The sequence below is a fragment of the Bos indicus genome, chromosome 11, assembly GCF_029378745.1.
Source record: "Bos indicus isolate NIAB-ARS_2022 breed Sahiwal x Tharparkar chromosome 11, NIAB-ARS_B.indTharparkar_mat_pri_1.0, whole genome shotgun sequence".
Lineage (NCBI taxonomy): Eukaryota > Metazoa > Chordata > Mammalia > Artiodactyla > Bovidae > Bos > Bos indicus.
Genome location: NC_091770.1, coordinates 29206932 through 29220197, shown reverse-complemented (window position 1 = coordinate 29220197; position 13266 = coordinate 29206932). Strand labels below are relative to the sequence as shown.

Here is a 13266-nt window from a genome sequence, read left to right as displayed (position 1 = left end):
GATGAGTCAACAAGACAGACCATTAACACAAAAGGCCTTAGGAGTTCCAAAGCAGGTAGCATGCACCTCCCAAATGTGACCACTCATCAATGCACTGCCAATATATTCCTTGAAGCTGGTGAAACCCCCGGGGAGGGTGAAGCTTTCTGCCCCAGGCCCCTGTGGTGGTGGGGCCCCAGTATGCCCATCGGGAGCTGTTAGAGCTCCACGTCTTAGAAGATGACAGGGCATCTTTGCCTCAGAGGAAGCCTAGCTTGTTATCCCTCTGGATTTTTCAAAGTTCTTCCTACTTCAGATGCAACAAGTGACGCTGGAGCACAGCCCCCGCATCCCTAGCATCCCAAGGGAGCCTGATGTGCTAACTGGGGCAGTATCTGCATTATTAACATGCTTCCCGGTCTAGTCTTTTTATGAATCCTTGTCCAATTTTTTCCCCCAGATTTAGATCCTGTGGAGGGGAGAGTGGGGGCGTCCTGCATACTAATGTGTCCATATGTGGAAGCTACCAGTGGGGAACTGTAGATCCTCAATCAACAAGCACATTCTAACTCTGACTTGCAGAATCCGCAGGTCCCAGGAAGGGAGTGTCTCCTTCGTCTCTTCTCTCTGTCCTCGGGGTTATCTTATCGACGCTGCCCGGGGTTGGGGGGGCGGTGGGCGTGGGGCGTGCGGAGAGGCAGGGGCGGGGGAGGGGCAGCAGGAGGGTAATCAGTAGCAGGTGAGGCGCTTCATGCCTGGGTCAAGGGGTCATGTTGGATTCCACTCACCCTATCACCTTCCTTTTCCTTTTGCTGCTGCTACCATTTTCTCTCATTCAGGCACACCCCGTCTTGGTTCTCTCGTTCCATTCTAATCCCCCTCTCACACCCACTCCAGTATTCTTGCCTGGAGAATCCTATGGGCAGAGGAGCCTGGCGGGCTACAGTCTATAGGGTCGCAATTTAAACTTTGCCGAGCACCTACTATGTATGTGCTAACTGCTCGACACACACTAGCTCATTTCAGATCAGGACAGTAAATGAGCTGTGGGACTCTGAACCTCCTGCCTCCTCAACACTCACAGACCCTCCAACTCCGGGGTGGCAACGGTGCCCACCAGCTATCAAGAGAGATCATTACCTGAATGGCGATCCTTGAGTTCCCAGCCCTCTACTTTCAAAGAACTCGGCCACCAGGTCTTGCTTTCTTGGGGCCAGCACACCTCACTTCTGTTCTAGCTCTCCCAAGAGTTCTTGGGGGTCTGAGTCCTAACAGGTTTTCTTCAAGACACAGCTTTCCCACCTGGGCTGCCAGGGCAGACCCACAGGAGCCAGAGGGGTCCTGGGTGGGAGCACTCACCAGCCTGAAGCCAGATCTGTTCCAGCGTGGTCCACAGCTGCATGGGGCCCTGCTTCAGGACCGAGCTGGGCACGGTCAGCTCTGACATGGCCTCCTCCAGCCGCGAGGCAGCAATGGATGATGCCCGCCGAGAGCCTGTAGAGCGAGACAGGAAAGGCTGAGCTGCAGGCCTGGTGGCAGTGGCTGCATAGCCCTGCAGGAGCGGCAGGGCACACCGAGTCACAGCAGGGTGGCCTGGCCCTGCAGCTGCAGAACAGTGCACAGACCCACTAGGAGGGGCCCATCCAATGCCTCACCCATGCATGAGAGAGGAGGTGGGTTACTGAGGGGCACTGAGGCAGTAAGCCCACTTCTAGGAGTCAATCCCTAAAGAAGAACACTGTGAATGTTGGCAATGGTGGGCATTCTACCACCGCCCAGGACACTGAAGACAGAAACGATCTCGATGTCCATCAGTGGGGACTGATTAAAAATAAGTGAGAGTATAATCATACTGGACAATGCAGTCATTAAAATAGCAATGTGTAACTATGGGTACTGATGCAGAAAGATGGTGACGTTATGCAGTTTGGTAAAGAAATAGAGGAAAACGACAGAATGCGAAAGACTAGAGATCTCTTCAAGAAAATCAGAGATACCAAGGGAACATTTCATGCAAAGATGGGCTCGATAAACGACAGAAATGGTATGGACCTAACAGAAGAAGATGATATTAAGAAGAGGTGGCAAGAATACACAGAAGAACTGTACAAAAAAGATCTTCACAACCCAGATAATCACAATGGTGTGATCACTCACCTAGAGCCAGACATCCTGGAATGTGAAGTCTAGTGGGCCTTAGAAAGCATCACTACGAACAAAGCTAGTGGAGGTGATGGAATTCCAGTTGCAGCTATTTCAAGTCCTGAAAGATGATGCTGTGAAAGTGCTGCACTCAATATGCCAGCAAATCTGGAAAATTCAGCAGTGGCCACAGGACTGGAAAAGGTCAGTGCATTCCAATCCCAAAGAAAGGCAATGCCAAAGAATGCTCAAACTACCGCACAATTGCACTCATCTCACATGCTAGTAAAGTAATACTCAAAATTCTCCAAGCCAGGCTTCAGCAGTACGTGAACCGCGAACTTCCAGATGTTCAAGCTGGTTTTAGAAAAGGCAGAGGAACCAGAGATCAAATTGCCAACATCCACTGGATCATGGAAAAAGCAAGAGAGTTCCAGAAAAACATGTAATTCTGCTTTATTGACTATGCCAAAGCCTTTGACTGTGTGGATCACAATAAACTGTGGAAAATTCTGAAAGAGATGGGAATACCAGACCACCTGACCTGCCTCTTGAGAAACCTGTATTCAGGTCAGGAAGCAACAATTAGAACTGGACATGGAACAACAAACTGGTTCCAAATAGGAAAAGGAGTACGTCAAGGCTGTATATTGTCACCCTGCTTATTTAACTTATATGCAGAGTACATCATGAAAAAGGCTGGACTGGAAGAAGCACAAGCTGGAATCAAGATTGCCGGGAGAAATATCAATAACCTCAGATATGCAGATGACACCACCCTTATGGCAGAAAGGGAAGAGGAACTAAAAAGCCTCTTGATGAAAGTGAAAGTGGAGAGTGAAAAAGTTGGCTTAAAGCTCAACATTCAGAAAACGAAGATCATGGCATCTAGTCCCATCACTTCATGGGAAATAGATGGGGAAACAGTGGAAACAGTGTCAGACTTTATTTTTTGGGGCTCCAAGATCACTGCAGATGGTGATTGCAGCCATGAAATTAAAAGACACTCCTTGGAAGGAAAGTTATGACCAACCTAGATAGCATATTCCAAAGCAGAGACATTACTTTGCCAACAAAGGTCTGTCTAGTCAAGGCTATGGTTTTTCCAGTGGTCATGTATGGATGTGAAAGTTGGACTGTGAAAAAGGCTGAGTGCCGAAGAATTGATGCTTTTGAACTGTGGTGTTGGAGAAGACTCTTGAGAGTCCCTGGACTGCAAGGAGATCTAACCAGTCCATCCCAAAGGAGATCAGTCCTGGGTATTCTTTGGAAAGACTGATGCTGAAGCTGAAATGCCAATACTTTGGCCACCTCATGCGAAGATTTGACTCATTGGAAAAGACTCTGATGCTGGGAGGGATTGGGGTCAGGAGGAGAAGGGGACAACAGAGGATGAGATGGCTGGATGGCGTCATGGACTCGATGGACGTGAGTTTGAGTGAACTCCGGGAGTTGGGGATGGACAGGGAGGCCTGGCATGCTGTGATTCATGGGGTCGCAAAGAGTCGGACACGACTGAGCAACTGAACTGAACTGAACTGAAAAAAGCAGCAGACTGCAAAAGAGAGCACAGTTTTATGAGAAACAAAATACAGGAATGTTTCCGAAAGTCTGAAAGGCCACTTATTAAGGTTTGAGTGGTGAAATGATGGATGACTTTTCCTTTCTCCCTTTCATATTTTTACTTTCTGTTTTCACAAGCGCCTATTATTTCTTTATAGAGAAGTACCCTGGAGGAGGGCATGGCAGCCCACTCCACTGTTCTTGCCTGGAGAATCCCATGGACAGAGGAGCTTGGTGGGATACTGTCCATAGGGTCGCAAAGAGTCGGACACAACTGAAGCGACTTAGCACGCACGCATGGTGGAATGATGGATGAATTTTCCTTTCTCCTTTTTATATTTTCACTTTCTTTCACAAGTGCCTATTATTTCTTTATAGAAAAGTCCCATCGGAGGTTGGGCTGTGAAGGATTCTTGGGTAGCAGCTTGGGCCAGACCGTGTGCCCTCTGGAGCACTTCTCCCCGTGGCAGTCCTGAGTAACACTGGGTCCCTGTTCAGGATATACAAGCTGTTGACATTTACAGTTTACGAGAAGGTGAAATGCAAGCTCTTTTTTTTTCCTCTCTCTCTCAGAGGTAGTAAAGGCTCCAATAAACTCAGGAGACCTTGGGGCAAAACCACAGATGACTTCAGTTTATAAGGCAAGTGTTCATAGAGTCCTAATAACTTTGTCCAGAGTTCTCCCCTCTCTAATCGCCAAGACGCTACACTCCCTGGCACCGTTGCCTCCTTGGAGTCAGCAGCTCTACGTCCAGCCCATCGCTCCTCAGCTCAAATCAGGTGCTGGGTGTGGCTTCGGGAATCAGCTTCATCTCTCGACAACAAAGGCGCAAGTTGGTTCCCAGCCACAGGAGTGGAAAAGATGAGCAATGACACCAAATACAACTCCCTCACACGTTCATTCCTGTGACTAATTTTGCTTGTGTTTTTGAGGAAGGTATTTGCTTTAATCAGGTCCTGGGTAAAAATATGTTAAGTTTGCAGATTCTAAACTGGTTTGAATTTCACAAGCCATGGATGTCAGGATGAATTTTTCCAGAAAACTATAGTCAGATTTAGGCTGAAACAGAAGCTCAGCCCTTCCTTTCTACTTGACTTGATCTGTTGAAGACATTATCATGGCAGACCTTGGCCTTGAGCTTTTTTAAAAAACACATTTCTTTGGCCGTGCAGGATCTTCATTGCGGGAAGTCTTAGTTGCGGCATGTGGGATCTAATTCCCCGACTAGGGACTGAACCCAGGCCCCCTGCATCGGGAGCATGGAGCTTAGTCACTGGACCACCAGGGAAGTCCCCTTGGCCTGGAGCTTCAGCCTAAGGGGAGGCGGTCTTCGTGCTCCACACAGTCCTCTCTCCACCCGTCTTCCCCACGCCCACACAGAGGATGGGGTCCCTCTCTTACCTACACCATCTGCCTACTTCCTGCCCCTGGGCCAGCAGCTGTCTTGCCACTCTGGGCCCTAAAGAGGCCCGAGGGCAGTTCCTTAGCACAGGAGCTTGGGCAGCAGCCAGCCAGAGGCAGGATGGATTCCACCAGGCCGGGCAAATGCTCAGGCTGGGACAGGGAGCTGTGGGCTTATGTGGACAGCTGCCCACGGGGCACGTTCTTACCAGAGTCTGCATCATGGGCATCAGGCAGAGTCAAGTGCATGCCACTCTGTTTCTTCAGCGTGAGGCCCTCGCCAAGGCTGCCATCTTTTTCCAGGCCCCTGGAAGGCAAGGGAGGCCCAGGCCCCAGTGAGGTGGAGGGCTGGCAGGGAGAATGAGGGGAGCCTTATGCCAGGTAGGCTCTGGGGCTGAGAGTTCAGACCTGAGAACGGAGCTAAAGATCACTGGGAAGGACAGAGATGAGCAGCAGGCCAGACACAGCTCAGGCTCAGGATTCTAGAATCTGGTTCATCCCAGAGCTGAAGTGACATGGTATTTCTCCTGATCGCCTCCTGCCCGCTCCCTTCCTCGTCCACAGGTTGTGCGCCTGCAAGGCTATCAGCCTCCTCACTAGTCCCTACCGTGACCACATTTTGTCTCTAGAGCTACATGCTTACTCATGCTGTTGCCACCAAGGCCATTCCTGCAGTTCTTGAGATCCACCCAACCCCCCACTGCCTTTAGAACCCAGTCCAAGGTCCCCGCCTCCCTCTAGAGGCTTCGAGCTGCTCATCTGCTCTTTGTCACTGTGGATCCCAGTGCGCGCGTGCACACACGCACACACACACACACACACACACGCTGAGGACGAGAAACCCTCCCGTCCATCTAATCCTCTTTTACCTTTTGTGTCCTCCCGGCGTCCAGCAGAGAGCCAGGTACAGAGCAGACGCCATGAACTGGCTTCCATAGAAAGCCTGGTTTTTGCGGACCAGCCCGCCCCCTCAGCCCGCCCTCCAGGCACAGAAGGCCCAGAAGCCACTCCCTGCCTCAGGGTCCCTTACCCTGGACTGCCAGAGTGGCCCTGGAGGAGCCGGAGGGGGCCCTTCGGTGGCAGATAAACAGCGTGGCCATCTTATCACACCTCCCTCAGTCCCCCAGGTCCCTGCAGCTCCCACACAGCTAGGGAGGCTCCTCTTTTCTAAAGAGTGGGGTGTGGGGGAGCCGCCAGCTCGGAAAGGTTATGCCCATCTTCGGGCGCACAGCCCCCAACAGCACCCTGTGACCTTAACCTGCTGACTGCGGAGTCTCAGAGGACTGAGGCCGAAAGGGCAGGAGAGGAGGAAGCAGGCCCAGAGGCCTCCTCCCTTCAGAGTGGACCCACAAAGAACACCAGGGCATCCTTCTGTCTTAATGCCGGTTCACACTGAGCTCGGGCCTCTGGGTGCACAGCCATCTTTGTCGGCGTTAGAGGAAACCATCCAAAAAAGCACAGTGGGAAAGGGCTGGCTCCCACCCTGCATGCCCACCTCTCCTCGGGGAGGCACAGGTACTCCTGCTCATGAAAGAGTGTGAAAGAGCCAGAGACCCTGGGGGAAAGCTGGGGGCTGCCCCTCCTTAGCTGTGTGACCCTTGCCAAAGCTACTTAACCTTTCTAGATCTTACTTCTCTTTTCTTGAAATGGTTATTGTGTGGAGTTAATGAGCATGAGAATGTCAACATCACAAGGCTGTCGTGAGGATGAAATGAGGATGTGGACTGGGGCCCCTCCCACGGCAGCCTAGAGTAAATGCATAGACACAGCCGCTGCTCCCAAGGGGGCTCTTCTAGGGGCTCCAGAAACGGCTCAGCTCGGGGACCTCCTGCCACCTGGTCCTAGGCCCCTACCCTGAAGAACCCGACACCCGGACAAGAGGAGACAGTCCACGCTAAGCATTTAACAAAGACCCGGATGGAGAGTGTTGCACTGGGGCACCAGAGGCCAGGCACAGGGGGCTCCCCAAGGGGCCGTGTGGGCCGGGCAGAGCAGAGGAAGACAGTCAAGGTGCAGAATGGGAGGTGGGGCTGGCAGGGCGGGGTGGCCCAGACCTTCAGGCTGTGGATTCTGGCCTTGATCCTGGACTGCCCCAGTCCAGATGTGACAAGTTTTTGCTCTGTGGCTTCAGGTTCAGAAAGAACACTCCCTATCCTTGGGAAAGCCAGGAGGGGACTGGATTTTACTCTCTGCTTCCAACAGTTTGCCCCCAACTAGCTGGCCAGGCTGAGCCCTGCTCTACCCTGAGTGGGGGGGGGGGGTCCCCCCGAAGTGAGGGTGAAGGTGGTGGCTTGAAAAGACCCCAAGGCAAACCCGACAGCTCCACAGCTCTGCTGCTCCTGGAGGGGAGCCACAGGCTAAGCCCTACACGTGGAGACAAGGCTGCAGCTCAGAGGACCGTGATCGCCTAGATGAGCAGGCAGCCAGCCATCCGGCTGAAAGGCGTGCTCTGCCAGCTCTGGGGCAGTTCTTCTCTGCAAGTGGAGCCAGGCCACGCACCTGCCTGCCTGTCACAGCTGGTGAGTGGCAGGACGAGGGACATCCAAAGGCGGGCCCCCCACACACCAGAGTCTGGCCCTCACTCTACAGCACCCAGCTTCCAGGTGGTTCCCCATTTCCTTTCTGCAAAGTCCCTCACTCCAGAGCTGCCTGCTGGCAGCTTCCACCCACCACCCTGCTCTGCCCTGGAATCTTCCAGGCCCAAAGCCTGCAAAGAGAGGGCTGACCCCACCCTGCCCAAGGATTTTATTCGGTCAGATTATCCTGGGGCCTCCTCTGTAAATTCCAACTTTAGAGACATTGTTTTGGGGATTATAAGAGGTTGCTAGGTTCCCAGAGTCCCAGGGAAAGGACAAGTGCCCACCAGAGGGGGGTCCCCTGAGGCGGTAGGGAGATGACACAGCCAGACAAGGGGAGTGGAGCAGAAATGAAGCCCATTTCTGCTTTGGGCTGCACAAGCTGAGCCCGAGTGTCTTGGCAGGTTTCAGCAAAGACGTTCTGCAGATTCAGCCTGGACAAGAGTGCCCTGCTCTGGTCAAGGAGAATCTCAGAGCTGGGGACTGGAGCAGGAGATGGGATGTGTGGAGATGGTAGGTGAGTGGGGGCCCTTCAGGAACTCAGCTTCCTCCTCCTCCTCTCCCAGCTTCCAGATGGAACCAGGAAAGAAGTGACAAGCTCCACAGGCTGGGGTTCAGGAGACTCAGGTTTAAGCCCAACCACTACCACTCATAGGAGAGTGGCTCTGATACATTATATAAGGTCTCTGGGTCTCAGGTTAAGAACCCTGGGGTGAGGATAAACTATGACAGTGGATAAGATAAAACCAGCTGATGGGGGAGGTGCTTAATAATGATTTCTCTTCCTTCTTATCCCCCTGAACTTTAGTTTCCTAAAGAGCCTTTTTCTGTCCTTCACAGAGGATTGTCAAAAGATTAAAATTAGGGCAGGCCATAAAAGGCCCCAGGAGCAGTAAGTCCCATGCCCTCATTCAAACATCCTCACCACCCTCTCACCCATCAGGCATCATGGCCACTCAGCTGTAGACTGTTGCTCTGGCAACCACCACCTCCCAACTCCGTCTGGAGGGACCCGCCACTCACCCCAGCTGGGAGAAGCTGTACAGGGTCTGCCACAGCTGCAGCATCTGTCTACAGGTCACTAGGGCTTCCTCTGGGCCTTTCAGGACCTGCTCCAGCTTCACCTTGGTGAACATCAGGCTGTGGGAGGAAGAAGAGCAGTGAGAACACCTGAGGGGCCCCCTTCCCCTGGCTTTCCTCCCAGGGTGGAACCCCAGGGGATTCTGCCCCACCGGAGCAGCCCCATCAGCCCACCTCCCCAGCACTCAGGAGGCAGAGTGCCCACACGCACGGCGGTGTCCGTATCCCTGGATCACGTGCTCTCTGCCTAGCTCCCCATCCTCTCTGCCAAAGCACAGAGCACTCCTCTGCATTCGTCAGCATCCCTGCGGCTCTTGCTTATCCCGATCGTGTACCATCCCGCCCACCTCTCAAGCACTGTCTGCCGTGGTAGCGGTCTCCCTCCACACCCTCAGCTCTGCAGCATCCCCCTCACCGAACACATGGCTATCTTTTTACTTACACACTCTCCAGGCCTTATATCAGAGACAGACCCAGAAGGAAACTGACTCAAGGAACGAGGCTAAGCAAGGAACGGGTGAAAAGGTCACAAAAGGGCAGGGTTCTGCTTTCCCTCCTCACCAGCATGCAACAGGTGCTTGAATGCAGACTGTATCCTGACACTGAACACCTGAGGATGATCAGGTTTTCCTTTATTTTCACTGAATAGCCTAACATTGCCAGTTCTCCTCATATATTCAATAAGATGAAAGTGACATGAAGTCTTATTCAGTCACCGTTTAGGAACAACAGAATCTCTTTCAACCCCCCCCAAACCTGAAGTCCTCTACGGTAAGAACAGTGGGAACAGTGGGGATGTGGCCCTGAGAGAGGCTGGGAAGAGAAGGAGGGCTGGTCCTACCAGAAGGCAGGTCCACAGCGGGGTGGACAGCTGCCCCGCTCTGCCCAAGACAACAGTAGACACCATGAGAGCGCTGGCACAGCATGACCACCCTTTAGTTGTTGGGGAGTCCAGGGTCCTGATGAGGGCCAAGGCAGTGGCTATTTACCAACATGTATGGAAATACTGCAGTCTTTTCACCACGGGTACTGCCAGCTACACTGACGCACACCAGCTGCCTGGCAGCCTGTGGAGAACTTGGCTGAGCCACTGAGGCCCAAACTAGGCTGTGACTCCTGGTTCTCCTCAGGTGGTGAGTGGTGAGCCTCCTTCATTCACGACGCTGCTGCTGCTGCTGCTAAGTAGCTTCAGTCGTGTCCGACTCTGCAACCCCAGAGACAGCAGCCCACCAGGCTCCCCCATCCCTGGGATCCTCCAGGCAAGAACACTGGAGTGGGTTGCCATTTCCTTCTCCAATGCATGAAAGTGAAAAGTGAAAGTGAAGTCGCTCAGTCGTGTCTGACTCCTAGCGACGCCATGGACTGCAGCCCACCAGGCTCCTCCGTCCATGGGATGTGCCAGGCAAGAGTACTGGAGTGGGGTGCCATTGCCTTCTCTGATTCACGACACTGCTTCTGGGCAAATCCGTGGTCTCAGTACCCAGGTGGTAGGTGCTGGGGACACTGGTCCTGCCATCCCCAGTCCCTTTTTCCAGATTCTTGAAAGGTCCAACACCCCACAAGTATTAGGAGCCTCTGCTCTAGGAACATGACACAATTTTGGCCTTCCAGGTTACGATTAGTGCTAAAAATGACAAACTGCTCACAGACTCCAGGGCTGGTGTTCTGGGTCCGACTCAGAACAAGGAAAAGCACAGATGAAGGGGGTCTTTCTGGGACTGGTGTTTGATGAAAACGTGGGGTAGGATGTGGCTGAGAGTTGGGGGAAGGAGGGGGACTGTGGTGGGCTGTGGCTAGAACAGGTGTTGGTGCAAGTGAAAGCTCTCCATGGGGAGGGATACCCAGAACAGCAGAGTCCCCATGGAAGGGTGACTGGGAGCTGGTTCCCTGGACAGTCCCTTGGGCAGACCAGTCCCAAAGCACTCCTCTGCTCCCAGATCTCCCCAGACTGGCCTTCTCTGCCGCATGCCCCTCCCCACCAGGGCCCGTCCCCCTCCTGCTCGCCGGCTGTGTCCCTGAGAGCCAGCAGGGGTCCGTGGGGTGGATCCAGCCACACCATGTGCCCGGAACAGAAGTGGCCGAAAGCTGAGCTGGTGTTACAATGACTTCTACCAACACAGGCTCTTCTCCTCACGGCTGCTGACATTCCATTAGCATGAGCAACCCAGGGTGTAATTTCTCAACCCAACCACATCCTTTCTGGGCTGGGGCAAGCACTCTGACAGCCCTCCTCTGGCTGGATCCCTCAGTCCCAGATCCCTGGAGGCCTGGGTTAGCTCCCGAGATTTCCCTGGTCTCACAGTGCAGCACCACCAGGACCATCCTCCTTGACAAGAAGCCCTGCTCCGACAGCCCTGCTCCGACATCAATCAGAACGCCTCTGTGTGCCACCTTCCATCCCGTGACCCTGGGCACCCATGTGGTGCTAACAGGGTATTAGAGGCACCCTGGACCACAGGGCAGGCTCCCCGGCTCATCCATGCTTTGTTTCACACCGTCGCCCTGCTAGGGCTCCCCCTTCCCCTGACATGTGGCCAGGTCCTAACCAGGTGTCACCCTCTGACCTTCTGTGTGTCCCCATGGGGGCCTCACCCCCAGGGGTTTTTACTACATCGTGGGCACATGGGCATCCACACACAGTGGGCACCGCCGAACGCTCTCCACCTGGTAACAGGGATCAGCAAACCACCCCACTCCTTGTTGTTCTTCTAGGACAACCAACTACTGGTCCTGCTGGAGCAAAGGGCTCTCCCCCTCCCATCTGCCAGGATGGGAGGCCCAGTTCTTCAAGCAACGGTACAAGGAGGCTGGCAGGGCCTAGCGCACCACTATGGATGGTGGGGCCACAGCCTCATCAGGACTCTATGCTTCCTGGGTGGAGCCGTGGGGAGGCTGCTGGCAGTGGGGGCTGGGAAGAGAGGGGGCAAGCCCTGGCTCCCCACTCCCTTCAATCAGCCCAGCCCCTGGCATACCTTTTTATACACTGAATGAGTCTAACATGTCATCTGAAGAAACAATTCTGAGACTTAAAAAAAAAACAAACACATTTTAATCCAAAGTTCTAGTCCTCCGAGAAGTGTGATAACCCCTGCCCTTCTCTGCTTAGGACAACCTTCAGTTAGCATTTAAATCACTCTCTCTCATTTATACGTACGTGTGTGTGTGTGTGTGTGTACACGTTTTCTGTTTTTCCACATAGGCTTATGCTTTTAACAGTGAAGAAACACTAACATCAAGCATTTACAAACTCAGATACTCTAGAGAACACTCAGCAGCCAGCCGTACGTAGAGATGGTAAAACTACCATCTGTCTTGTCCTGGGTCTTGCTGTGTGTCCCTGCCTGGGTGACGAGTGCCCACAGGGCAAGACCCTGCCTCCCTCCATGTCAGCATCCTCCTCGCTTCCCTGGTGCCTGTCACAGAGCTGAGCACACGGTGTCCATTCAGCTTAATACTATGAGGATGTGTGTGTGTTGTTACAACCCTCCAGCCACATTTTGGGTCTCGTGGTCCACGGTAAATCGGAGTTGACTTCTGAAGGCACCGCTTCCCGCTGCCAGCTCCCAGCTAGGAGGCAGGTGGGGAATCTGCTCGCGGATGCCTCAGAACTGCAGCGAGGGCTGGACTCACACAGGCAACAGGCAGAGTGCCAGCCAATTCCATTTTAAGCTGTCCAGAAGCAAAATGTCCCAGGGCCTGGGGAGGAATGGGGAGCTCGGGACGTGACAGAAAGGCATCTGGCTCCATGTGACTCCATCTGGCTCTTCATCCCAGAGAAGGGTCCCCAGGCAGAGCCAAAAGTACAACAGAGGAGAGTCTCTGAGGCAGGAAGGCTGGGATACTGGAGTCTAGCAGTCCTCCAATGCCCTGACACGAGCCAATCCGGGGAACGGCCCCGCTGCTGTCCTGACCCTGCCCTGTGACGTCGCTCAGTGCACAGACACTGGCCCAGGAGCGAGAAACCCGAGCCAAAGTCCCAGCTTTGCACTGCCACCCAGCTGGCAGGTCACAGGTTCCAAACCTGTGACATAGGAGTGAAGTCTCTTGTCCCGTCTGCCCCAGAGACTCCTGCAGGATGAACTGTGATGACCCAGAGCAGCAGCTGAGAAGCCCACAGCTGCACTAACTCCTCAAGCACAGGCCTGCCCAAGGCTCTGGGAAGGGATTCCTTTATACTTGCAGGTCTGAAAGGCCCCGAAAACCAGCCTTCAGGCCAGGTGCCTTCCAAGGCTCTCAGAAAGCCTCAGACCTTCACGGCTTGTTCAGCAAGGCACGGGGGATGAAAGATGGGCATAAGAAAGGAAACGGATGAGAAGGGATGGACAGTGCCTCAGCAATCCAGGCAGAGCAAAACAACCTCGGCTGTGACCCCCACTGCAAGCCCTTTCCTGTTTTTTAAGATGTAGAATAAACAGTGAGGTCTTTTAAGGCCGAATGCCTTTGCCACGCCACCAAGGCATCTGAAGGCACACATGAAAGTGAGTGTGCTCTGGGGAAGGGGAAGGAGCAAGGGGCAGTGTAGAT

General features: G+C 53.5%; 1 protein-coding gene across 2 annotated transcripts in view; it reads right to left on the bottom strand.

Moving 5' to 3' along the window:
- Positions 1-13266, bottom strand: part of TTC7A (tetratricopeptide repeat domain 7A) — a 122848-nt gene that overhangs the window by 18799 nt on the left and 90783 nt on the right. For both annotated transcript variants that reach the window (XM_019970104.2, XM_019970106.2), the window contains 3 exons: positions 8686-8802; positions 5296-5393; positions 1339-1473 (listed from right to left, as the gene is read on the bottom strand). In XM_019970104.2, coding sequence (XP_019825663.2) covers positions 1339-1473; positions 5296-5393; positions 8686-8802 — 350 coding nt within the window. The remainder of the gene's footprint in view (positions 1-1338; positions 1474-5295; positions 5394-8685; positions 8803-13266) is intronic.